Genomic DNA, 25,820 nt, shown 5'->3' with positions numbered 1-25,820 from the left:
GTTCTCCGGACCAAATGAAACTACCACATTACACAGCACCACCATCATTTAGCAGAAACATTGTACCACCTCTTAACCTGTCCCAAGAGCATCCAATTAGAGATGTTGCTGAGGGATATATCGTTAAAACATCTGATTTAATCTAGAAGGCTTTTTCTTCCCTCACGACTTAACAAATAGTATCTTGCTGCTTATTTAACATATCCTACAGCTAAAGAACAGATTTACTTCTGTTTTATTTCTTCACCTTCTCCATTGCTAGTAGGAATCGGTGAAGAGACAGATGATAGAATTAGTGCAGGAGGTGTATGCAGACAGCTAGCTCGAAAAACATTACAAACACAGAACATTATAAACATAAAATTCCTGGAAGATACCATACAAAAAGAGACAAGAGAAGAGTCATCACTAGTGTCAGCCTCAGAAGCAAACATTTGTCTTCTACAACAGATAATACATTTTGTAATGTAGAAGCCCAAATCAGGAAAGAAAACTATTAGGTACCCTCCACGAAACATCCAGTCTCCACTGCTGCCAATAGAGAGACTCACAAATAATATGAGAGGGAGATGGATGTAATCAATCTCTGTCCTTCAGAATCACAACCCCCAAAGGCATGGTGATAGCTAGCAACAGCTATACACTAAAGGCCCAATTCATTTAGAAAAGAAAACATAAACAATTGTTTAATCATAAAAAGAAGACTAAAGGAGCTCGAAGAGGTTTCATGTGTCCTCAGCAGCAGCTTCCCTCCGGCGCTGGGCCCGGAAATGACGCTCAATATTTATCGTCACTTCCTTCTGCAAATTCCTGCTGTTGGTTTTCCCAGCTGTTCTGATCCAAGGGTGCTGAAGTACTTGGCGTGCTGTGTAGCGCTTCTGGGGATCCACTATCAACAGCCTGGTTATGAGGTCTTTTGCTGCTATTATGAAAGAAAGAAAAGGAGAGAGGGGGAAAAGAACAGTGATGTGCTGGTGCTGACAGTTATACCCACACAAAACGTCCTTCTTACTGTGATTTATTGTATTACCAGAATGACTTTAGTGACTATCCCCAAGAGATATTCTAACAACTGGATTTAGAATTAGTGACATGAGATGTTAGAACTCCAGCATGATTTCATTCTCCCCGTCAGAAAGGGAGGGGAAATGGAAGGGAATTTCAACTTGAAAGCATGCTGTAGGCATCCTATTCACAGGAATTAGCATTTCGTAACTCATCTCTCAAGGGGCATAAAAGTCATAGTGTGCTGTTGGGCATGTTCTTTAAAAGACTGTATATGGAGAGAGGGGCGTTAGGGTTTCTGATTTTCAAGAGTGAACAGAAGACACTGTGCTAGCCTGCGAGGAGCTGAAAACGACTGCGTGCAGACCCCACTGATCTCACGAGGGAATCCACACCACGCTCTGCAGAGCAAGGATTTCATTCTCAGTTTTGGGGAGTTTTGTGTTCATCTTCACAGTCTTACAGAAACCTGGAGATTCTTTTGGTACCTTTTTCTTCACCTTGCAAGCAAGGTTAAGCACTTGCTCTTACCTCAGAAAGGGAGCAATCCATTAAATCATCAGACCTAATATTCAGATTCACACTCATTGATAGTAACAGCAGACTAAATCCACATTTAAAGCAAACACAGGATCACACAAAAGACCTGTAAGACACCCCCAAGGTTCACTGAGCTCACTGTCCTCAACAAAAGGGAGTTCTTCTCACTACTGGGATGAAGCCTGTCACTTCTCAGACCTGCTACCCATGCTGAATCTTACCTGCAGAAATATTGTCCCAGTATGGGGAAAGGAACTCATAGTGACCCAGCTGTATGATCTGGAACAGCTCCTCTTGATCACGGTCCTGACTGCGAAAAGGGGGAAAACCGCAGAGCAGAATGTAAAGGATCACACCAGCTGCCCACATATCTACTTCCAGCCCATAGCCTAAGGAAGACAAGACAAACCAAAAGGCCTGGTTTAGAAAGAAAACACAACCGATAGAGAGCTGTTTCTTTTTCATTCTCTTTTCCAAGGAATACAGAAGCTCTGCTCAGTTTCTCAAATAGATGAGGTCAGCAGAAGAATGGTGGCTGGTGCATCACGCTTGCAAAATGGGCTGCTCTGCCTGGCGATAATTACAGCTTTCACCAAGTGCCTCTTCTTCTTCTTCTTCGTGTTTCACAAACAGTGTCTCGCAAGGCCAGTGTCAACTGGAAACTCATTGAGAAAACACAGCATATATTCCTAAAACAGTCCTCCTCAGATTCCCTTCAGAAAAGCACTGAGAGAGTGCCAAGTTTCCATTGAAACTGGGTACAACTGGAGATGTGCAACCCAGCTCCGCACAACAAAAGACAGAAATAGCTTTGCTTTACTCATCAACAAAACTGACTCCTTTGCAGGTCTGAATCTTTTCGGATAGGAAATCTCCAAAATACCTTCTAATGGGAAATACGTTTTAGCTTGTTATCCAACTTTAACATACACACAGTGTTTTCGCATCATTAGGGGCCTTGAAAGGTTGCTGGGGTGCAGTCATGAAACAGGGCTGACTACCCTCAGGTTCCAACATGAACTTCAGCTCATTTCCTAAATTCAGCAGTTACCTTCTATGACATTTTATGGTTTCTCTGCTTGGAAATCTGTGTTACATTACCACGGACATTAATAACGCGAACACGGCTGATGTCATGCTTGTGTCTGTCAAAAGCTAAAAGGTTTCCTTTCACCAGCCTCCCACCCTGCAAAGGCTGAAACACTTTGGGGTATTTCCAGGATTAGAAAGTTCAGAACAACTGTATTATTTATGGCAAATAAGCAGTCCAGACACTTACCCTTCTCAGCAAGGATTTCAGGGGCAACATATGTCGGTGTTCCACACACAGTAAATATGGGTTTCGTCACCTGCTTTGCAAGGCCAAAATCCGCTAGTTTCAGTGTAGTAGATTTATCTGCATTATGCTGAACCTACGCGCAACAAAAAATACGTATCTTTAGTCCAGATGCATTATGAGACAGACGAAGACTGAGTAGTTAATAATAAACAGGGAGAGTTCATAGAAGAGTTCATAAACGTTGTAAAAGTTATAAAAGGTCTAATAACAGTGCCTTCAAGTAAAGCAACATCACATGGAAACAGTATTCTGATAAACAGTGTTCAGAAAGTGGCTTTTCCCCCCGTATTCCAAGCGGGTGCACGTATTTAAGAGGACAGGCAATCACGGGAAAAGGAAACTTTGCTCTACAAAGCCTGGCACGCTGCAGTTTCCAAGGAATGAAAAGGAGGAAGGGAAAATAATCAAGAGTCGATTAAATGTTGTCATTTTTTTCTTGGGAAACTCTTCTGGGAGTGCTGGGAAAGCAACAAAGAGCACGGTAGGCATACGTTACAGCCTGCTGATCCCTTTATATCTTCTTTATAGAAAACATAAGCAGTCTTCTGCTGCTGATTAAGCAAACCATTGGGGGGGGGGGGATCTGTTTTCTCTAAGAAAAAGCATTTTTCAGTATGAAACTGAAAATCAAGTTTGCTACAAATGTTCAGTTGAAACTGCAGGAGACGGCTACAGTGCCACAGCCATTTTCCCTATGACATTAGCCAACCTCATGATGATGTTCTGCCACGACGTGCTGCGGGCACAACAGCTGATAGAAATGAAGATTCAATTGCAAACCTGTTACTCCTTAGAGCAGCATCTATGTCTAACAAAAGAGGTAATAGTGGCACAATGCTACAGCACCTCACCGATGAAATGTTCAATTTTGTATCACTGAGCATAGGAAATAGGAGAATATTTTCCTTTTTTATAAATAAAGCTTTTACGATTATAGAAGAAAATCATGTCACGTGGGATTTCAATTAATTCCCTGTGTGCTACTGTATTAACACTAAAAATACAGGCTTTGACAGCGCTTGGAGCAACCTGGTCTCTGCCCGTGGCAGAGGATTGGAACTAGATGAGCTTTGAGGTCACTTCCAAGCCATTCTCTTCCATGCCAGGCTCCTAATCTCTCATCACAGCACAAGGTGGCAACACTGCACCATCTGTTCCTCCAGGACAAACCCACTGAGCTTTCATTATATATTAACGGGACAGGCAGGAAGAGCATGCACTGAGGGGGTATTTTCACGGCTTTGTAACAATCATTTTCAAGACAGCATGTAACCTGTCAGCACACTTGAAAGCATCAGCCCAGAACTCCTCAGCATCCTCACTAACACCGTGCTCAGAACAACTCAAAGTCAGCTCAGGCAGAGGGAGGAATGCTCCTTTCATCCTCAGCTTGGTACTCTCCAGTCTACCTTCCTGTCACTTGGCATCACCTTGAGCATGCAAATATGCTCCATTATAGAAAGAAAAGCTTCCTCAGCTTTCTGAAGCCAGATTATTTACTCATAGCACTACCAAAGAAACATATAACCTGCTCCATAGAAACCTAGCCTCTGACATCTACAGTATGTGCTCTGTGAATTCGGGAGAACAAAGGAAAAATGGGAACATTAAACAAACATACCAGCCTTACTGTAACACCTACAAGACAGCTTTTCTGTGTCTTACATTCAAGACTAAAAAGAATGGTTCCAAAAGTCCATTTAAAACTGTTGCGTCTCTTAGCTGCCTGTACTTAATGGAGATAAGCCCAGTATTCAGTACACTTTCTGTAGCCAGCCAACTTGGGCCGTACAACTACTCGTGTCCCTCAGCTGCAAGAGAAGCCAGTATCTGGTAGTCTTGGACTAAAGGCAGTCAGAATTGCTCACTGCTCTCTCCAATACAGATGCTATAGAAGGATGTCAGGATATTGCCTGAGGATTTCTGGCTATCCCAGCCATACATCCAGAAGATAGTAATACACTAGTACAAAGCCAAGTTAATATTCCAAGAAAGGACAAATTGATCTCCTTTTCTCCTGTATGTTGATGATTTCCAGTACTGCAGGCTCCTGTTTGGTTTTATATCTACCTTGTGATCGGCAGATCGGCAGATGATGATTTATAGCATTAATATTTCTCTGTATGCACATACATATGGTAGCACGGATTCTTCTTACAGCAAGTTAGCCCATGGGATGTTTTGTATATTGGAAATAGCACTTAAGAAAAGGTACTGCTTACACGCCAAAGTTTCAGACATCCCTTGCTGCTAGCTAGAAGAATCTCTATCAGACTGAAAGCTCCTGACAGGTAACTAGTAAACTGGTTTAACTGAAATGTACTCAGAAACCTCTAACAGTGCTTTGTGCAGACGTAAATAGCGTCACAAAAGCAAAGTTAAAAGGACAAAAAGGATGTACTTGAACTTAGAAAAACAGAGGGCAGAAACTCAAACACACAGAGAGTTATAACACTTATTTATGAAGCCAAGTGTTAAACAATTGCCATGTATGTATGTTTCACAAGCGTACAAAGAGACAAGCACACAGTCACAAACATAACCCTGTCCCTTCCTCCTACAATGGAGCAAGGAGGTGACTTTGTGCCATTTACAACCCATAACCTGCAAAAACGCCACTACACTTTGAAATTAACTTCTCACAAGCCAAGGAATGCCAGCACCTGCAGCACTGAACATCCCTTCCACAAAAACCCTGCCAGCAAATTCGGCTCCTCCAGGTAGCATGAAAGAAATGACTGGCTTCTTTCGTGGGACCAAAATCATCCCATTGCTCATCCTTGGTGGCAAAGCTCTCCCTGCTGAACACCTCGTCCTAAATGAGGTGATTCTGTTAGCAGCCAGGAGGGAGTCGGAGCAGCTGGCTTCACACCAGCAGTCAAACAGGTTTTGGTCTTGCACTGCCAGTCACCATCCCTGTGCCTCACAGCAATGCTGCGACCACTCTGATCACTGTGGGCAGACACAGCAGTAAAAGAGGGACGGAGGGAAACTAGAAACAGTGACGGTGGACTGCTACAGAAGTTTAGAGAGGACAGTTCCATAAGAGGAGCAGTAGTGCAGTGAACTAATAATTAACCCTGGTTTCCAGCTCTCTCCTGTATCAATAAGTTTACTGGACATCAAAGTGCATTTCCACCTTTTCTTCTGTAGGGATAGAAATGGTTTTTCTTCTCCTTCCAGTTTTAATTTTCCCCAGTTTGCTGCTTCTATGCCAACTCAGAAGGAGATGAGCCATTTGCCATGGAAATTACTACGTTCAAATGTCACCATGAACAGGGCTGGATTCTCACACAAAGCAGGCTTACAATAGACAAGTTCATTGCCTTAGTAAAACAGCCCAAGGATCTGTTTCCTTCCATTTCCCATTTGCTGGAAAGAGGGAGAAAACTGTTGACCACCAATACAAAGGATGAGAGTCACCTGACCAAAAGAAGATCTCAAAGTAGGACCAACAAGTCAGCAGCCTGCAAGTACATCCCTATTTCTGTCCTCTGTGTACAGAGAAAGTCTGGGGACACTAATTCAGACTTAAACATCTGCAGTGCAGGAATCTGAAGTGAAGCAAGAGGTAACCCTCACCCAAGGACATCCCTGCAGGATGCTGGCACTTCCAGCACTGTGCTTCCTCCCAGAAGGCTCCCCCCAGCCCCTGACCCACCAACAGCAGCAGATCAACCCCTGAAACTTGCTTCAGTACTGTTTGCTATTGTGGAGCACTGGCTGATGTTAAAAACAGGTGGCAGGTCTCCTTCCTACTCTGCTGCTACTGGTCCTGTCAGACGAGTCAGAGAGAATACATTAAAAAGCCAGACAAGGCAGAATCTTGCCCAAACGGCGTGTTTTAGATGGTACATCAGCTATCCAACACTATCAAGAGCTTATAAACTCATTTGGCTTGTTGAAACAGGCAGCAAAACATCACACTCACTAACAAGCAGCTAAAGGTGAAACTGGAACAGGTACAATTTCCCTTCCCACAGTGAAAGTGGAACCAGTGTTTGGGGAACACTGGTCTCCTATGACAAAATACATACAGGCTTGGGGCCAGCCTGTCCTTGACAAGTGTTTTCTGACTGTCAGAACGGGCAACCTGACTATTTCAGTGCTGCACAACGTTGCCGCTGCCCAGCAATCTCCGGTTTGCAGTGCTGTGAGCTAAATGTGTGAACAACCAGAATGGACCTGTATCTTGTTTCTCCTTGCTCACCTGCATCACCGCAATGATTACATATTGTAGAGGGAAATGAAACATCTGGTTTCAGGTGTTTCAAAGGCGCTGGCTTATTTTCAGCAAATAGGAAGGCGCAGAGCCTGGTTCATAATGGAAAAAAATCAGCTTCTGGAGAAAGCCCTGGGGTTTTAATTGAAGTTTTGGCAAAGCAAGGCAAGAAAGCGGGGCCAACAATCCTACTTTTTTCCAGGAAATCAGCCATTTGCACTCCCCAGCTTTTATTTACACACAGACCACATAACAAGCTTTGCCATCGGACTAAGCAGGATACGCAGGAAGGTCTTGTATAAGTGCAATTGCTTAGTCAAAAGGTCTGAGAGTAAGAAGTTCAGGTCCTTGTGCAACCTCTGCCTGTCCTAGAGGCTGCACTCATTATTAATGACTGGCAAATACTTGGTATCTATCAGGAAATCTGGAACCCTCTAACACACAATTAGCAAGGGAGAGCTGCTTACTGTTACTGTTCCACAATGAGTGTCTTGTCAAGCGCCAGCACTGCAAACATCTCTTTGCATGTTCACACATGTAATTCTATTGATTTCAGTGCCGAATGCAGAGAATGCAGCCTCAGAAACGCGGTGGAAAAAAAAGAACTTTTCTCTTTGGCATGAAGCTAGTATTTGAGCGGGCTTTAGTGCTGGTTTGCACCAAAACACGTTTTATTGCCAGGTTATTTTAATCAGCTGCATCGCCCTTCTGCTCCTAAGAAAAGAAATGGTCACAAGATAAAAACCACTGCAGTAGTGGACAAAAAAAGTCCGCTGAATAAATCAGCTAAATTAGCAATTGTGATAAATTCTGGTCTGCAAGGCCTCATGGTTCAGTGTGTGCTTCGTACAAGGGTCATCCTTCATACCTGAAACCAGACTTCCAGAAAGACACAAATGCTCGCTAGCCCTGAAAGCGAGGTCATTTTTATTTGCATTTCTATCTGCAAGCATTGCTATCTGCAATGCACAGGAGATCTACGTGAGGTGAACTGTAATGCTAATTTCACTTCACAGTTATACCTGTTCTCCAAACAGAGCTGCCACAGCACATTCTCCCTACAAAGTATTTGCTTCAAAATAGTCAAAGACCGGCAACTAAAAGGAAAATGAATTCAGCTCCTGCTCACGTGGAATGTGTTTGCCAATACTTACCAAAAGATTCTCTGGTTTGAGGTCCCTGTGGACAATGTTCTTGCTGTGGATATAAACCAGTGCTTCGCACAGGTCAGTGATCATGACAGCAGCATCATGCTCTGTGAATTTCACACTTTCTATGATGGCATCAAATAAGTCCCCTCCTGGGACGTACTCTAGGATTAGGTAGATCTCAGCTTCTGTCTCATACACTTCAATTAAGCTTACTATATTGGGATGAGAGAGACTCCTGATGATCAGAATTTCACTCTCCATCATGTCCTCTTTCCCCTTCAACTTGGATTTATCAACGATTTTCATGGCATAGATCTGGTTGGAGTCACAGTGGCGACATTCCTTCACCACTGCAAAGTTCCCATCCCCAATAGTTCTGCCAATCTCGTAGTGTTTTTCCACATCAGTTCTGTTTTTAATGGCATGCCTCCGGCTTGTGCCTTCCAACCCCTGAGCCTTGCTTTCTTCCTTATTGGCTCTGCGCTCCCCTGTTTTCTCTCGTCGCGTCAGTTCACTCTCTCTACACACGATATTCCCCTCCCTTCTGGCACCCTCCTCTTTAGCTCTTTGTCCCTCTCTGCCCTCCCTATGTGTTTTAGATGGTTTCTCAGCATCCCTCGGAGTGTCTTTCTTTAGCCAACCACTTTGGTTCATTATGCAGCTACTCCCATTCTCTTCCTTCACTTCCCGAGTTAGCTGCAGCCCTTCTACAGCATTCTTCTTGATTTTTACCACTTCCTTCCCATGGCTTTCATGTTTCTCCACATCCCTTTCCTTCTCGACGCTCCTTTTTTGTTTCTCCAGCCCTTCACTAACATTCCTAAGCAGGGGCTTCCACGTCCTCCTACAGCTGTTATCCTTCCAACCAACGTCCTCACCTTCCAGACAGGTTTCTGAGGATTTCCGGCAATTCCTGATTTTTGCGTTTCTTTCTATGTGGTACCTCTGACACGCACCCGTGGTCAGGTCTCTGCTCTCTAACGAGGCCTCAGCCCGCCTTTCCCTTTCTAACTTCTGCCTGGCCTGCCTTTCCTGCTCGCACTTCTCGCATCTCACCACCTCCTCCAAACTCTCTTCTAACCCATCCTCAGGACTCCGCTCACGGCTGAAGTACCTCTCGCTTTCCCGGATCTTCCTAGAAGGCTTCACCCCTTGCTCTCCATCCCAGCTCTCCCTACTCCACTTCTTTTTTGTTCTCATCTTTTCCTCTTGCTTTGCCTTGGCTTGACTTTTTCCTTTATGTCCAGCTGCCACTTTGGGAGACATGCCGTTGCTGCAGTTCTTGGCAATTTCTGTTTCATCAAAGCCACCGTCCACTTTGGAAGCCTTGTCATACAGCCTGCTCATCAGCTTTTGGGACTGCTCCTCAGTCTGCTGAATGGCAGCACTGGCAGCGTATGGATTTTCAGGATAAAGTTCTTGTAATACCACTTCCAGGTCCTTCAAAGTGAGGGGCTCTCTCCCCATCGCTATGAATGCATCACCTTCCCTGAAGAAGTCAGAAACACTTTGGATTTCTCTGCCTCTCAGATTGTAAAGCTTTCGCACACGGTCATTCTTCCAGTGCGGAAATCCCAGAGCCTCTGAAATGTCGGCCATCAGCTGCTCAAAGGTCTGGACCGACCTCCTGTTGAGAAGCAAGGTTATCCTTCTGAGCGTGTGGCCACCAGGTTTCACCACTGTAATAATCCTTGGCTTCACAGGACTGTGCTCTGAATGTAAAGTGTGAAAACCATTACGGGGATTAAAAAGCGGGGACCTCTGACTGCTCTCATGCAAACAAGCTTTTCCATAGCTTCCACGACCAAGAGGAGGACACGTCCCTTGTAGCTTCCTCTCTTTTACTTTTGAGCTTGAGTTGTGTGACGAATGCTCAAACAAGGCCCGGCACCCTAAAGCAAACAAAGAGCAGGCATATTATTCCTTTTGCATCATCAGATGTTTCTGAGTAAAAGCTTTCTACATGTCAATGCATGTGACGGAAAAGAGTAGGGGTAGGTGCATTCAGTGCTTATAAAGAACTTGAACTGCCACTAAGGAGTAACTCCACGTACGCACAACTACAAACACGTTCAAGTTAGGGAGAAAACGTAAATGCACTTTGTCTTTGTGACAGAGAAATGCTGTTTAAAGATATTAATACTGGAAACAAATCCTTGTCCTAAATCCTTCCCAACTTCCAGAAATCCTCAAAACACCATGGGGCGACTTGTGCCAGGATTGCGTCCAGATTGTTTAGCATTCTCTTACGAATCCACCTACCACGAACACACTCAATTCCTTTCTGAACCCCATTACAATGTTGGCCTCTGTAAACCCTGCAGCAACAAGTTCCACAACTACATTGCATGAAGTAAAAGAAATGAATTACTTCTGGTTCAAAATTGCTACCAGATGGCAATGTGTGTGCGGCCTTATATTCCTATAAATAACTACCTCCACTTTCCTTGGACCATTCATTAATTTTCTAGACTTCTATAACAAATTAAGTACATGAGATTCTTTTTAAAAAGCATTACTTTTGCTCTAATTTTACAGGAATTTCATAGCACATTTAATAGTGATGAAGTTTCTTTTCTTTCCCTTAAAGGAAGGGCATCTTTTTTTTTTGGTTGTTTGTTTGATAATTTTGGTTTGACTTTTTTAGTCTAAAAATTATGTAAAATAACACAAAGTCCTGAATGCCCTCTAGGGACATTAAACATTTTCCATCCAATATTTCAACTTAGAACACCAACCAAAGAAAACAGCACCATTTGTTACTTGTAATTCTGAACAGAACTGAGATCATCACATATGGTTATGGACAAACCAAGCTTTAACATAATTCACGGTCTATAAATGCAACAATAAGATAAGAATAAAAATGTCCCCTTAAAGACTCTGATTTCTTGTACATAGTAAGATTAAAACCTGATCACAATGCAGTCCTTTTCAGCCTTGAGAAATAAACTTTCAGGTTGAGATCACAGAGTGCTTCCAACTCCATTTAACAGTCTTGTAGTTCAGTTAGGAAAAAAACCATTCAATAGGTATGAACAGGACCAAGACAAAAGAAAGCCGCTAGAATTGGGCAATTCCTATAACAAATGGCTTATCTCTCAGAGCATCCCACCCATTTTCCTATATTCCTATGATTACGTAGTCACAGTGCCATGGACAAAGCCACAAAGGAAAATCTGCACATATGAGCCTTCCCCTGGGCGCTGGGCTTAACACATACCCGTTCAAGCATGCTGGCAGGCTTAAGCCTACTACAGTTTGGAATTCAGCAGCTGAAAAGCTATTTTCAGTATTTCAAGCTATGCGTTTTTATTTGTCCTTTTCACCAAGGCATAATAGAATGAAGCGGAAATACACCTCCTCACCTAGAAAAACAAACAGGAGGGAAAACATAACAAATGCTGCAGCATTCACTCAAGCTGCTGCCAAAACAGCGCATCCGAAAGGCCAGTGGCTGCGTGGGGAAAGCACGTAAGAAGACACCACTACAGATCTCCATTCTGCTGCTGGCTTTGCTCTGTGTACTGCATCCAGCTCTGGGACCGCTAACACAAGAAGGATGTGGACCTGCTCAAACAAGCCCAGAGAGATGCTGCGAGGGCTGGAGCAGCTCTGCTCTGGAGCCAGGCGGAGAGAGCTGGGCTGGGGCAGCCTGGACAAGAGAAGGCTCCTGAAGGGGAGACCTGAGAGCAGCTCCAGTGCCTAAAGGGGCTGCAGGGAACCTGGAGAGGGGCTTTGGACAAGGGCCTGTAGGGCCAGGCCAAGGGGAATGGCTTGAACCTGCCCGAGGGGAGACTGAGCTGAGCTTTTAGGCAGAAGCTCTTCCCTGTGAGGGTGCTGAGGTGCTGGCACAGGGTGCCCAGAGAAGCTGTGTGAGCTTTCACATCCCTTCCAACACAAACCAGTCTGTGATTCTATGATGGATGCTTCTTAGTTGCAATACTCTCTCCAGTTAAGCGCTGTGTGCCCCCAGTATGTCCTTTAACTCTTGGCTTCATTTTATTCCCCCCGCCAAGTGAGAGAGATACTTCTCTCCAAATAAACATTACGAAGAAGCCCAACTGCTAGCACAGGGATTGAAGACGTAAGCATTATATAAAAGCTACATGTGACTAATACTTTGTGGTTGTACAAGTTATTTCTGTCTTCATTCTGCTTTTTGAGGATGAGCTCCTTGTTATCAAAAGATGACTACATGCCTGCTAGTGATTCTGCTGCAGATATTTACATTCTATCCAGAATAAAGCCTACTGTGAATGGGCTGGTAAAAACATATTTAGATTAATAATAGTCCTCTGAAATCTGAATCAACTCCAGAACATTCCTGGTTACCAGGAACGGCTGAAGCCCTGAATTTAATCAACATTTCCAGGTTCTTGCATGCCCACTGTCACCAAAGCGCTATCTCACTTACCGGAACAGCACGTGACATTTGTACTGCTCACAGTCTTGGTACTACTTAAAACCTATGCTGCACTAATAATGACTTCTCGCAGGGATTACGTTTCTCCCAGCCATTATCACACCTTGCTATAACCCATTCATTTTAAGTGCCTGGCTGCACTGCTGATCGTTTCAATTACCCAAACATCAAGTATGTTTTCTTTCTTCACTAAATGGGCTAAGCTTTAACCAGAAACCAAATTTAGTTATTAATTCTGTAATTAATGGAATAAGAGCAGTTGTGTGTAATTACTAAGAACAATACAGCAACGTGCTTTTGTCCTTTTTAAACTGGCTAAATTCCTAGCCAAAATGAAGATTGACACAAGACATAAGTTAATATGTAATCATTTTAGGAATAATAATAATAATCATAGAATCATAGAATAGTCAGGGTTGGAAAGGACCTTAAGATCATCCAGTTCCAACCCCCCTGCCATGGGTAGGGACACCTCACACTAAACCATCCCACACAAGGCTTCATCCAACCTGGCCTTGAACACTGCCAGGGATGGAGCACTCACAACCTCCCTGGGCAACCCATTCCAGTGCCTCACCACCCTCACAGGAAAGAATTTCCTCCTTAGATCCAATCTAAACTTCCCCTGTTTCAGTTTGAACCCGTTACCCCTTGTCCTGTCACTACAGTCCCTGACGAAGAGTCCCTCCCCAGCATCCCTATATTATTTCTAAGATGAAAGAGGAAGTTACGTGAATGCTTAAATGCATGTGGAAAGGAATCTCCTTTTCCTGAGAAAGGGGAAGTGTCAAATCCTGTTCAAGTGGTGGCCACAATGACTATATATTACATAGGGTTTATGTTATTTTCCACTTCTGCTATATTTAATTGAACTGATTCCCGTCAAGCAAGCCTCAATCTGTCAGGAAAGTGCACACCCTTAAAGCAGTAACAAGCATTTCTCGAAAGCCTTCAAAGGTCACACACATACACAAATGCTCCAGCTGCAACTTATATTGCTTCAAAATGTTGCTTCCATATTTATATACAAGTGGGAGAGGGAGGTGGGATCAGAAACACACTTCAATGAGTCTAAGTCCTAGCAAATTATACATCAGAGGAGAAAATGTGTTTATTCTTTTACTGTCTTACTGAAAGCTAATCATAGAACGGGTTGAGGTGAAGGGAGCTTAAAGCTCACCCAGCTCCAACCCCTGCCATGGGCAGGGACACCTTCCACTAGAGCGGCTTGCTCCAAGCCCCATCCAACCTGGCCTTGAACACGACCAGGGATGAGGCAGCCACAGCACAGCTGGTCATGGGCATCATTTACGCCATCTAAGCTGCGTACTTGGGCACCCAAACAAATAAAACAGGGATTTACAGGGCGCTAGAGAGCTCCAGATGGTAAAGACGTGATGGTCTTGTAAGGTAAATGATCACACCAAGTCCCTAGGAAGCAGGAAGAATGGGACAAACAGGGATCTGGGGGCTCAAACAGGTAGCAGGAACACGAAATTTAGCACCTACTGACCAAAGCATCGGTGGTCCTTGGAGAGAAAATGGCTGTTGCAGGGAGGACAGCTTTTGTGGGTCATTCTTAAAAGCCAATTCATAAACCATGTGTGAGTGCATGGTAGTCACAGTCAGTCCTACTGTGTTGGGGAGAGGAAAGCATAGTGGGGAAACAGCAAAAATTCCTCTAGAAGACCTCTCCTTGTGGGGTTTGGCCCATAATCTGGACCTGGGGTAAAATAAAGGGAACTGAGAAGACATAAGCTCTGAACAAGGTGTGCATACAGAGCTTCAACCAATCCTCATCTTCATAGTGGGGGACTTGCATCACTATTCTCCCTACAGCACCAGAGTAACAGGGTTTCCCAGAGGTGACCTATTCTGGCAACCAAAAACGGACTGCTGCCATTTGTCCTTCAGAACTTCTCCCTTGCCTTGCCCAGTCCTTGTTCATTCATTAAACCACTGCTGCTCATCCTGCATTCCTCCTTGGCTCTCCTATGTGGGACTGCAGCCTCAGTAATTAACTGAATGGTTTATCCGGCGGCCGATTCTGCCATCAAGTCACAGGTTGCTCCTTTTACAAGGAGTGTTTCCACACAATTGAAACCAGAAGGCAACACTGAAATAGGATCCAGTTATGGCATTGCTTTCTGTGAATAAGGTGGTGTCATTTAAGCCCTGCAATTTCCTTAGAGGACCTTGGATCGATACAAAAGCCTCCACTTACACAAGCAAGTGTTCTCCCTAGAACATCAGCAACAGTCTTCAGGCAACTGAAGTTGCACATGACAGAAAGCGTGCATCTGGGAGGTTTCTTTACGTATTGGTGCCCATACAGGATAAACAGAACACTTTCAAAAGGGAAGGAAAAGAAGGGAACTAAAACTGTCTGGTTTTTCCATAGCCCCAGCAATCTCTGCTGAGGGCACGGAAAATAATGACTATAGGGAATAAAAATAACCTTCATTGGAACCCAAACCATTAAATTCATGTGAAAGTTACCAACAAGTGTCTTAAAGCTGAGGGTTAAGAACACATCTGGCCTTTAACTCAGAGCAGCCAAGTGTGTAGTTCACACAGGGTTACCAGTGTGCATCAGCAGCTCGGTCCAGGGTGCAGTCTGAGTCCTCTGCTTACATGGAAACAAAATATGATCACAGGCATCCTTTTACAGCAAGTAAATTTTGCATGAGCATTATGTACAGCTCGACTGTTGGAAAACACCACTGGTGAACTTCTCTCTCAAGAGCTGTAGGACCCTCTCCTTCCTTCCCTGCTGCTCACCCGTGCCTGCCACCACGTTCTACAGTGTTTTACTGCACAGATTTTCATAGAATGGTTTGCGTTGGAAGGGACCTTAAAGCTCCTCCAGCTCCAACCCCTGCCACGGGCAGGGACCCTTTCCACTGGAGCAGCTTGCTCCAAGCCCCTGTGTCCAACCTGGCCTTGAGCACTGCCAGGGATGGGGCAGCCACAGCTTCTCTGGGCACCCTGTGCCAGCGCCTCAGCACCCTCACAGGGAAGAGCTTCTGCCTAAGAGCTCAGCTCAGTCTCCCCTCGGGCAGGTTCAAGCCATTCCCCTTGGCCTGTCCCTGCAGGCCCCTGTCCAAAGCCCCTCTCCAGGTTTCTTGGTTGAAATGTTGTGGTTGAGTCAGGACTGGTTATTTCAGCAGCAGCAAAAGGCAGTCAGACTGCATCCGATAAAATCCGGAGCACAAAGTCAAATGTCACGAGGACTGGATTGAGACAGTGATGAACATAGCAGGAGAATCCTTGCTAGCTCAAGCTCCAAAGGTTCACACAGAGGTAACAGCCTCAAGCTGCCCCAGGGCAGGTTTAGATGGAGCTGAGGAACAATTCCTGCCCCAGAGGGTGCTCAGGCATTGGAACAGGCTGCCCAGGGCAGGGCTGCAGGCACCATCCTTGCAAGTGCTCACACACAATGTAGACGAGGCCTCAGTGCCATGGGTTAGTGGTGGCCTTGGCAGTGCTGGGAACAGTTGGACTTGGTGATCTTAAAGGTCTTTTCCAACCAAGTTGATTCTACCATTCTATGGTCTGCTTCTTTGCTGTTCTTCATAAAGGGATGCTAGGGAGGGACTCTTCGTCAGGGACTGTAGTGACAGGACAAGGGGTAATGGGTTAAAACTTACACAGGGGAAGTTTAAATTGGATATAAGGAGGAAATTCTTTCCTGTGAGGGTGGTGAGGCACTGGAATGGGTTGCCCAGGGAGGTTGTGAGTGCTCCATCCCTGGCAGTGTTCAAGGTCAGGTTGGATGAAGCCTTGGGTGGGATGGTTTAGTGTGAGGTGTCCCTGCCCATGGCAGGGGGGTTGGAACTGGATGATCTTGAGGTCCTTTCCAACCCTAACTGTTCTATGATTCTATGATTCTATGAAACCTACTTGATTTTGTCGTCTCCATATCAGTTCACCTTGATGTTTTTTTTAAGAGCAGGAAAAACTACATGCACATGAATAGGTGACTATTGCAGAACATCACCAAGGTCATCAGCCAGACAAGACAAAATCAGAAGTTATCAGCATGACTTGATTTCAGTTCCTCCCTGCGTACAAGGTAGTTTCGAAGTGCATACAGTTTTTCCTGTGTCTACACCAAGGCACAGTGGAGCCTCTTTTACAGATAAACTGGAATCAGGACTGTGCCATAAAAAAATCTGTAACTGGGAGAGCTGAAAAGTGGACAGTGAAAGAATATAGGCAGAAGAATGGTTTCTCTGCATAAGGCAATGTCAACCTGAAGAACTGGATTTTCTCTCAACCAATTCCACAGGGTTTCAAGGCAGTCAATCTGTATTTCTCAGACAGGATCACATGCTGGTGGCCAAAACAATATCCTAAGACCTGATCGGCAGACCTGCTCACTGCTTACAGCTGCAAGAGAATGTATTGGAGGAGGTACTTCAGACACAAGGTAATACAACACAACACAAAGATCCTCCCAAAAGTCAGGACCCGGGCATCTCACATTATGTTCTTCCCCAAGTCAAAGCCCTTTTGACTTTATTTTTTAGACCTGGACTTCCACTGAATGCAGTTCATGCGCTCTCTTTACAGGTATCACAGAGATGCCAATCCATGTTTGTTGCTCTAGCAATAACCATGACAGAAAAGCCCATGAGTTAACAAGCCTGTGTTAACAGCAGGGTTCAAAAAGCATGCTTGGAAGGCCAGGAGCAACCAGGCTAACCAGTAAGTAGATACTCATTAGGTAAGCTTTGTCCATCATACGCACTGATGGAGCCAGAGACCCTGGGAGAAAAAAGCAGCATCTGATAGTGTAATTAATGTTCATATATTAATGTACGGGAACATGCGCTGGGGGGGACAGTGCTGCTAATCAATAGCCATAAAGGCCCGAGTTTGTAACCTCAATAATGTTAGATTATAAGTACCTGGCCTCATAGAAATCCAGTATTTTAATACATTGAACAAAAACATTGAACAAATTCTATGTGGCTAGAATACATCTGATGGCAAGGCAGTTATGAAACATACTATGCAATAACATACTAATGTAAATCCTGTGGTGTTATAAGCATGACTAAACAAAATTAAATAAGCACAATCTACAAAGTGTATTTTATCCAATTACATTAAAAACCAACATCTTGGTATTTGCAAGAATTCTTATCTGCGTTAGCTAATGGCGCAGAAGGCAAACCAAACCATCACCTAAGAACAGTTTTAACACTGTCACAGGGACGGGGGGATCAGTTTAATTTCTATAACATTATTTCTGCTACCCTACTGGGCATCTCCAGCCATACTGGAGATTCCAAGTTCATTATCATTCACACGTTCACAGCAAGCAAGCTTAAAGGAAAACATAACATTGCATGCGAATTTGATCGCGAGCCCTGTAAACTCAGCTGTGTGTCAAGGTCTGCTCCTTCTATCCCACAGGTCATCAGCGGGACTGAAGTTTCTCCTGGCCAAAGGTGTCTGGTCCCATTAAATGAGTGCCAAAGCATCAGCTGCGAGGACAGTAAATGTCCTTAGTGGCTTCTTCTAGAGTACAAGAGTATGGGAGAAACATACCTTTGTACCCACTCCCTGCCCTCATAAAGGCAGGCGAGGAGACTTCACAACTTCGCATCATGCACCATATCTTCAACATGCCTGCTTTTTACTTTAAGAATAAAATAAACATGCATTCTATCATGGAAACTGGAGACCTCCAAACTCTTTCAGTTCCACAATTGCCCATTGCCATTGTCCCCCAGTCTTTCACTGCAGAAAGAAAGAAAGAAAGGAAAAGGGGCTCGACTCTCTTCTCCCTGCCTATTTCTCTTCCTCCCTTTTCACTGCCAGTTTTGGGACACAGACCTCTGAGTTTATGGGGGATCCTAGAGGGCAAATAGTACTGGAGCAGCTGAAAGGCAGGCAGATGAGCCGCACTGTCAGGAGGGACAGCCTGGGTGGAAAACTGGCTGGACTTCAGCAGAGGGCAGAAGCCTATGGGATGCCCACACTGGATCCTCCACGATGGACCAATAAGCTCTGGATTTTTCCACCTGAGGATGTATGGCTCCTCTGTGTCACCCCCAGCTCCACAGTGGGTGCCATCCTGCAGTGAGACGCATGTAGCACTCTCACCACGTAGCAACACTTGACATTATTTACTGTATGAAAACCACGAGGGATAAATGACATTTAGCAGCCCCCTTTCCTTCTTTCTCCTCAAAGACAACCCCTGGCTTTTCCTTGCCTCTTTTCTTAACCCTTTTCCTTTGCTTCACGTTCAGAGCCCCTCTGCAGCGTTCCCTGACCCTCTCATGTCCATGGATGAAGCTGCAGGGTCCAGACTGCTGCTAGGCAGCCTGGTTTGCTCTCTCAGCATTACACTCCCTTTTCCGACCTGGCAACGGTGGTTGGGCAAAAACTACCTTCTCAGGAGCTCACCTCCCTCCCCTGTGGGCCCGCAGCCACCCCACTGCATGGTTTAAAGTCTTCTAAATCAAGCCATTTGTAATTAAAACCTCAAATATTTACAGCAAACACAGATGGCTATTGCCATGTGGCAGCGCTCAACTGAGCTGGATCACCCCCAGAGCAGCAGATGAAGGTAAAGCTTTTATGTAGTCTTGCAGTGAGTCACAAGTGTCATTGTTTTTACTTCTTCTGGGCTTTTTTTAAGAGCAGAACCCCACTTTCATTATCTTCTGACATTTTAAGGGCAGCAAATCAAGAAGCGAGCATAAAGAAAGCCCTCTGAAGAAGTATACAGCTGCATAATCTGTAAAGACTAAGCGCGATGTAAGAGCGCACGTGAAATGAATCAGTGCCTTTGGAGGTGTGAGGCTCAGTTTCAAGTTGTTACCCTGCATAAAACCAAAAAAAGGGTATTATGAAACTCCTCATTTGTTTCATTTCTCTCAAAGATGACAGCCTGTGTGTCTTGTTGGGAACAGCCATGGCTGCTTTCTGCAGCTTGACAGCTTTAGGGTCTGCCCCAGCAACCAGGGAGGCGAGCCTGTCAGTCCAGGACTTCCATCAATAATCCTTCAGGAGAGGGGCAGAACTGACATTGGCAAACAAAACCATCTTACACAACTATGCTATTTGCCAGGATCCATCTGGCAAAGTCCTGCGTGTGTTTCTCCAGGCTCAGTGTATGCTTTCGCGCTGATGCTCTTGATTCCTGAACCACCATACATTTCAGATCAATTATTCATGATTCAGCACAAAGTAAGCTTTCACTGCTTTTTAACCCCGTTAGCCAACGTTGCCTCAGTCAAAGGAGCAGGATTCTGTTTCTTCTTGTGGGAGATTTTATTTGCATCGCTTCCCAAATCTCAGCTTGATGACTAATCAGTTGCAACTGAGCAAACCCACTGCAAATAAGAGAGCTTGCAGAGGTGTCACTGAGGGTTTAATTAGCCTTTCAGATCCTTCATTACCAATAAACTTGTTGCATAACTAAAGGAAAGACCCAGCCAGAGTCTGATTCTCCATCTGGTTTGCAAAAAGGGGCAATTACCCAAAAGTTTTCTTTGGAAATTCAGTACACTGAAGAGACGTTAACTCGGATGTGAATGTAGAATTCCCAACCATTATTACAGAACCACTTTCGCAGAAGAGACTCATGTACTGAAGTCTACATTGCAGAAAAACTTGGTTTGGAGAACTTATAAGAGAGAATGGGCTTCTCAGGGAAACTCTAAGCCAGTGCTAATTAGGCTTAAAAGCACGATGACAAGCGCAAAGATCAGGATTTTCACATCAGCAGACATTTCTCGGCGTCTCCATTAACGACACTATTTGGGGTGACAAGTGAAAAATTGGAGTGTATGTGCAGGCTAGCGATACTGATTGAGTGGGAGAGGGTGTTCTCAGAATGATTGCTGAGTGCTTCTGCTGAGAATATCCGACATAAATACTTGGTTTGCATTCTTACAACAATTAGACTGAGCAAATTAAACCAGCCACAGAGGGAAGATGGCAAACGAGCCTGACTTGCATTTGCAGTGAAGACAAACTGCTGCTAGGTAAGATGGACAATTTGCAAGCCCTGCCAAAACTCCAAATTTACATTAAAGCCAATCAAGGCAGTAGCTCCCTTTCCTTCTTTTCATTGCTTCCAGTATCTACTGCACACTCCAAAAGGATAGACCCCATACCCTGAAAATGAGGAAAAACTGGAAAACAGGATACTGTGAAGTGTCACATTCACCTTTCAACTCCTACTTTTTCAGCTCTGAACCAAGTTGCGCTGAAGCTAGTTAAAAGATTCACACTACTTTCACTGCAATCTGGATCTGATCTAACAGAGGCTGCTAAAGCCACCATAATGTTATGATGCTAATTATATTGACAAGAAAATCCATATAACTCCGATTTCCAATGTTGTTAAACGGTCAGGAATTGAGTCAAAGGAGGAAAAGAGGAGACAGAAACCAACCCAGTTCAGCCTGGAGCTGCTGGAAGAGAAGGAAGGACCACCGGCTTCCCTGATTTCTACACAACTATAGATATTTCTGCAAGAAAAAACAAACTAAGCCAAGCAATCTTAGAAATGGGGAAATGAATCCCACACAACTTCCCTTCGTCACCACATGCTCAAAGTCCCACAGATGCCAAAACTGTGACGCTCTGCAGAACATGAATAGAAAAAGCAGCCGCGCAGACAGATACAAAGCACACAGTGACACTACCAGGTAAAGATACAGTCAAAACTCAGGTTAGCATGCCCCAGGTAATTAACTCGGGTATAAATTCCACCTCAAATAAAACCCCGCAATAAAGACAAGGTAAGTTTAGCCCAGCTGAAATTCACAGGCTTGAACTGCTGCCAATACCTTGAATTAAAACCAAGTTATCTTTGCTGACAGTTTAAGTCCAATTAACCAATTCAGGTTAACGAACCACAGATGAGATTTCCTAGAAGCAGTTCTCAGCTGGTGTGTCCTAACATCCTACACAAAGGCTCATGGCAAGGGCCATGCCTTTTCACCACACCCTTTACCCTACAAGAAAGAGACTCTAAGCCTGCAATATCCATTTTATCCAGAGAGCTGCAGGATGCCTCCCTGAGACACAAAACTCAGCCACCTCCTGAGAAGAGCATGACGGAGTTGCTATAATAACTGCACTCCTACCACATCACGTAGCTGTAATATGTTTTGTATGCTCGGTTTCACTTGCTGGCTGTTTTGGGACTCTGCTGATTCTCAGCGCTTCAAAGAGTCAAAACTGCATTTAGACCATATAAAAAATACAACCGCCACCCAAGAAGTGTCAAGAGGAAAGAGGGTGGCTATAGGGAAAGGAGACCGCGAGGTGGGAAGACAAACTTGCATGCAAACAAGCATAGATGTAGATTTCTATTTCTGTACAAAGCTAGCAGTAAAAGCATGCATGATTCACTGCAAGGTTTGGCAATAAACTCCTAAGATTATCGCCTCACACAACACAGGTTGCAATGCAAATGCTCAGGAAGGAAGGAAGGCAGAGTTTTGTTACCCTATTGCAGAGGGCTGGCTGGTTGGTTTGTTTTAAAAGGAAACCTTTCAGTACAGAGCGCAGCAAAAGTTTCAGTTTAGGGCGTCCAAACAGTGTCTGCCAACCTGAAAACCATCCCATGAAGCTCAAACAGTCGCTTGCCCAGTCCTCCTGACGCTGCACTGAATGTCCCCTAAGGAAGGCAGGCAATAACGCTGCGCAGTGAAAAGTTAGGGAGCAGCTTTCCTGTAAGTATCTGCTCTTAAACAGGAGCAAACACAAGCAGCGTAACTACAGGAGCCAGGGGATACAAGGGCACAACCAGCATTTTCCCACAGAGAGGCTTGGCTGCCAGCATCCTCATGGGACCCCGAGTCCCCGCCCGTACCCCGCTTAGCTCCAGCTGCGGCAATTTCCCAGCTGAAGGAAAATTCCCCCCCTTGAAGTGCGTTTAACGCACGGCTCTGCAACTCCTCAGGCTCCTTACACCGGGTGCTGTTTACTTTCTTTGCAGAGCATCGGCGCTCTCCGAGCAGCACACGAGCATCCGTTCCAAGCCACCCGTGCTCGCACCGACTACACTAAGAGCGCAAGTTACTTCTAACCTTCATATGGCAAGTGACACTGCGCGTGCCTTTCGGAGTAACAAACACCGCCCGCACCCTCAGGCTTCACAGCTTGCTCCCGGGTACCTCGCAGGGCTGCCGAGGTGGGAGGGCGCACAGGCAGCCAGACCGAGCCTCCCGAACCCCTCTCCCAGCGGGAACCGCTCCTTTCCCCGTCTCTCCCCACCCGCATCTCAAGCCCAGACGCCACCAGAAGCTCGCCCCGACCCACACACACGCAAGGACGGGGGGGGAAGGAAGTTTCGCCGCCGCCGGAGCAGCCTCACACCCCCCCCCCTTCGCTCGCACCGAGACCCCTTTGGGGATGGGGGTGTCGAGGGACGGGCACTCACCCGCGCAGTGGCCATAGGGGCAGCAGGAGCCCGCGGCGGGGTGCAGCGGCGGCGGCGCGGCGGCCGGCATGGCTCGGGGCTCGGCTCGAGGGCTGCCCGCACCGCGCCCCACCGCAGGCGCGCTACCTCCGCGCCGCCTCCCGGCTGCCGGGGCAGGGAGCGGGCGGGGAGGCGGCGCCGCGGAGCGGCCACCGCAGCGGGCACACCCCCTCCACGGCCCGCCCCGCGCGGGCAGCCCCGCCGCCGTCCCCCGCCTGGCCCCGGGGCCCGCTTCCGTCGGCGCCCGCGGAAGGCGCCGTGCTCCCCCGCGGGGGTCCCCGTGGCCGCCGGGGGCCGGTTGTGTGCTGGGGCTTCGGGGACCCCGCGGCTGGGCCGCTGGTGATGGGATGCGAGACCCAGGGGCAGTGCGGGCGCCCCTCCGTGCTAAGCACTCTTGGTACGGGATCAGATAGGGGGGAAAAACCTTCATGATCATCAAACCCGACCATCAGCCAGACACCGCCGAGGCCACCCCTGCCCCATGGCACTGAGGCCTCGTCTCCACGGGGTGTGAACCCTTGCAGGGCCGGTGCCTGCAGCCCTGCCCTGGGCAGCCTGTTCCAATGCCTGAGCACCCTCTGGGGCAGGAATTGTTCCTCAGCTCCATCTGAACCTGCCCTGGTGCAGCTTGAGGCCGGTTCCTCTTGTCCCATCCCTTGTTCGTTGGGAGCAGAGCCCAGCCCCTCCTGGCTCCATCCTCCTGGCAGGCACTTGTAGGGAGCCATCAGGTCCCCCCTGAGCCTTCTCTTCTCCATCTGAACCCCCCAGGTCCCTCAGCCGTTCCCCATCACACTTGGGCTCCAGGCCCTGCACCAGCTCCATTCCCTTCTCTGGCCCCGCTCAGCACCTCAATGTCCCTCTTGCAGTGAGGGACCCAGAACTGAGCACAGGACTCAAGGCACATCCTCACCAGTGCCCAGTGCGGGGGCACAACCACTGCCTGGCCCTGCTGCCACATTGGTGCTGACACAGGTCAGGATGCTGCAGCTCCCCGAGGAGAATGTTGAGGGAATGAAATCATTCTGTTTGTCTTGGATTAAAAGAGACATAAACAAGGCACACACTGGGCACATGAACAACTGGTTGCCCAATGTCTTTGTAAAGTGTGAGAAGGAAAGGAGGCACAAGGAGTTAATTTTATCTTCCCCATGCTGCCCATGGGATGCTGGCTACACAACTGGCACACATAGGAGAAGCACATTGAAAAAGATGTGAGAGTGTCAAGCCACAGAGCTGGTTGAAGGATTGTATAACAAGAAGTCAGACTGTAGCCATACTACGAAGGAAATGCAGTTTCCTAACAGCATGTACATACCTTCACAGGGAAAACACCAGGAATTAAAAGTCCCTTTAATCTTGTAAAGGAAAAGAACAGTATCGAGTCAATGTCCAGAAGCTGAAGTTGGAGAAATACAAATTATAACTGTTATCAATGGGAGTGAGTGATCATTGGCACAAATGACGGAGGGAAGGTGTGTTTTATTCACTGGAAATCTCCAAATAAAACAAGATGTCTCTCTGGAAAATATACTGTATCCCAATGGAAGTAGTTGGGCTTACCATAGGCATAATTGGATAAAATCTAGGGGCCAGGGATATGTAGTAAGTCAGACTAAAAGAGCCAGTGTTCCATCATTCTGTCCTTAAACTGTATAAACAGGACAAAGCAGAACATGCTAAACAGGCCTGTTATACTCTGATTTCTGTCATTTACTGCTAGCTTTGTCCATTTAACTAACTTGTCTTCTATGATTTCACTTCCAGAGTATTTCATCACTTCTCAGGCAACACGGTCCGAAACCTTCCAGTTTGTTTAAAATGTCAAAACTCTCTAATTCCACATTTATCTTCCTTTTTTTGGCCTCACCCCGTTGTGTAGAGCTTGTTAATCCTACAGTCATCACTATCTGTCTGCCCGACATCGTTCTCATATCATAGGTTTTCAGGATTAGAACTGCCTGGAGGAGCATAACTAAAGTCATGTTTAACACGTGCAGCTTGTATGGTATAAAAGGCTACTGCTTCTATCACACCCAATGCCCGTGCGAGATCTCAGCTTCACTGAAGTCAGTGGAAGGCATCTTCTGCTCTACCCCATCCTTCACATGCTCTTTGAATAATGCTGCAACCAATTCCTGCAGTTCTTGGCATCTCAATGACTTAACACAGTCTTAAGAATGGAGGTGCTGTGTTTTGTTCCCGTCCCTGTGACTCCTCTGTCAGGTTATTCCACATTTCTCTGTGTGACCTTTTCCGCCTGTGGAACGTGGATAATGACACCAATTAAAGGGATTTGCTGTCTATGGATGCGAAACCCTTAGGAGAGCCAGGTATCAACCCTGATTATCTGGTATTACTCCCTGCAAAATAAGACTGTAACACAATTCAAAAGTCAACACTAAACTGGTAGTACTCACATCTCTTACCGTAGAATGAAGAACAGATGAAGAGTGGATACAGATGTCTAAAGACATCGCGTTTCTACTTGCCTCTGGAAATGTGTCACCTCTCTTTTAAACAGTGAGTGAAGCTGGTTTCCCTTTAATCCACTTTTCCACCAGCCGGTGATCTCAGCCACCCCATTCCTCTACTTAACCATCCGCAACTTCCTTACTATTTCTTAATGAGCACAAACAAGAACCGCAAGACTTGCTTCTCAATAATTGCCTTTAAATCTG

At 45.9% G+C, this 25,820-nt stretch overlaps 1 protein-coding gene across 2 annotated transcripts; it reads right to left on the bottom strand.

Annotated features, from left to right (window-relative positions):
- Positions 1–264: 264 nt before the first annotated feature.
- DCLK3 (doublecortin like kinase 3) lies at positions 265–23,242 on the bottom strand. Of its 2 annotated transcripts, none has more exons than XM_065665396.1 (5): positions 23,104–23,242; positions 8,261–10,149; positions 2,825–2,957; positions 1,767–1,934; positions 265–922 (listed from the first exon to the last, which is right to left on the bottom strand). In XM_065665396.1, the coding sequence occupies exons 1-5, from the start codon at positions 23,171–23,173 to the stop codon at positions 726–728; spliced, it is 2,457 nt and encodes an 818-aa protein (XP_065521468.1). In that variant the 5' UTR covers positions 23,174–23,242; the 3' UTR covers positions 265–725. The 2 variants fall into 2 exon arrangements, with proteins under 2 accessions (XP_065521468.1, XP_065521469.1); XM_065665397.1 differs by having other exon boundaries at positions 265–919.
- Positions 23,243–25,820: the final 2,578 nt, after the last annotated feature.

This window comes from Lathamus discolor, chromosome 2, assembly GCF_037157495.1.
Source record: "Lathamus discolor isolate bLatDis1 chromosome 2, bLatDis1.hap1, whole genome shotgun sequence".
In the NCBI taxonomy this organism is placed as follows: domain Eukaryota; kingdom Metazoa; phylum Chordata; class Aves; order Psittaciformes; family Psittacidae; genus Lathamus; species Lathamus discolor.
Note: the sequence above shows the minus strand (reverse complement) of the source record. Positions and strands in the feature narration are given on the sequence as shown.

Coding starts and splice junctions, on each gene's coding strand:
- DCLK3 (XM_065665396.1), bottom strand. CDS start 23,173: ATGCCGGCCGCCGCGCCGCCGCCGCTGCACCCCGCCGCGGGCTCCTGC. Junction 10,150..23,103: donor CCCCTATGGCCACTGCGCGG/GTGAGTGCCCGT, acceptor TGTTTGCTTTAG/GGTGCCGGGCCTTGTTTGAG. Junction 923..1,766: donor CTGGGACAATATTTCTGCAG/GTAAGATTCAGC, acceptor CTTTCATAATAG/CAGCAAAAGACCTCATAACC.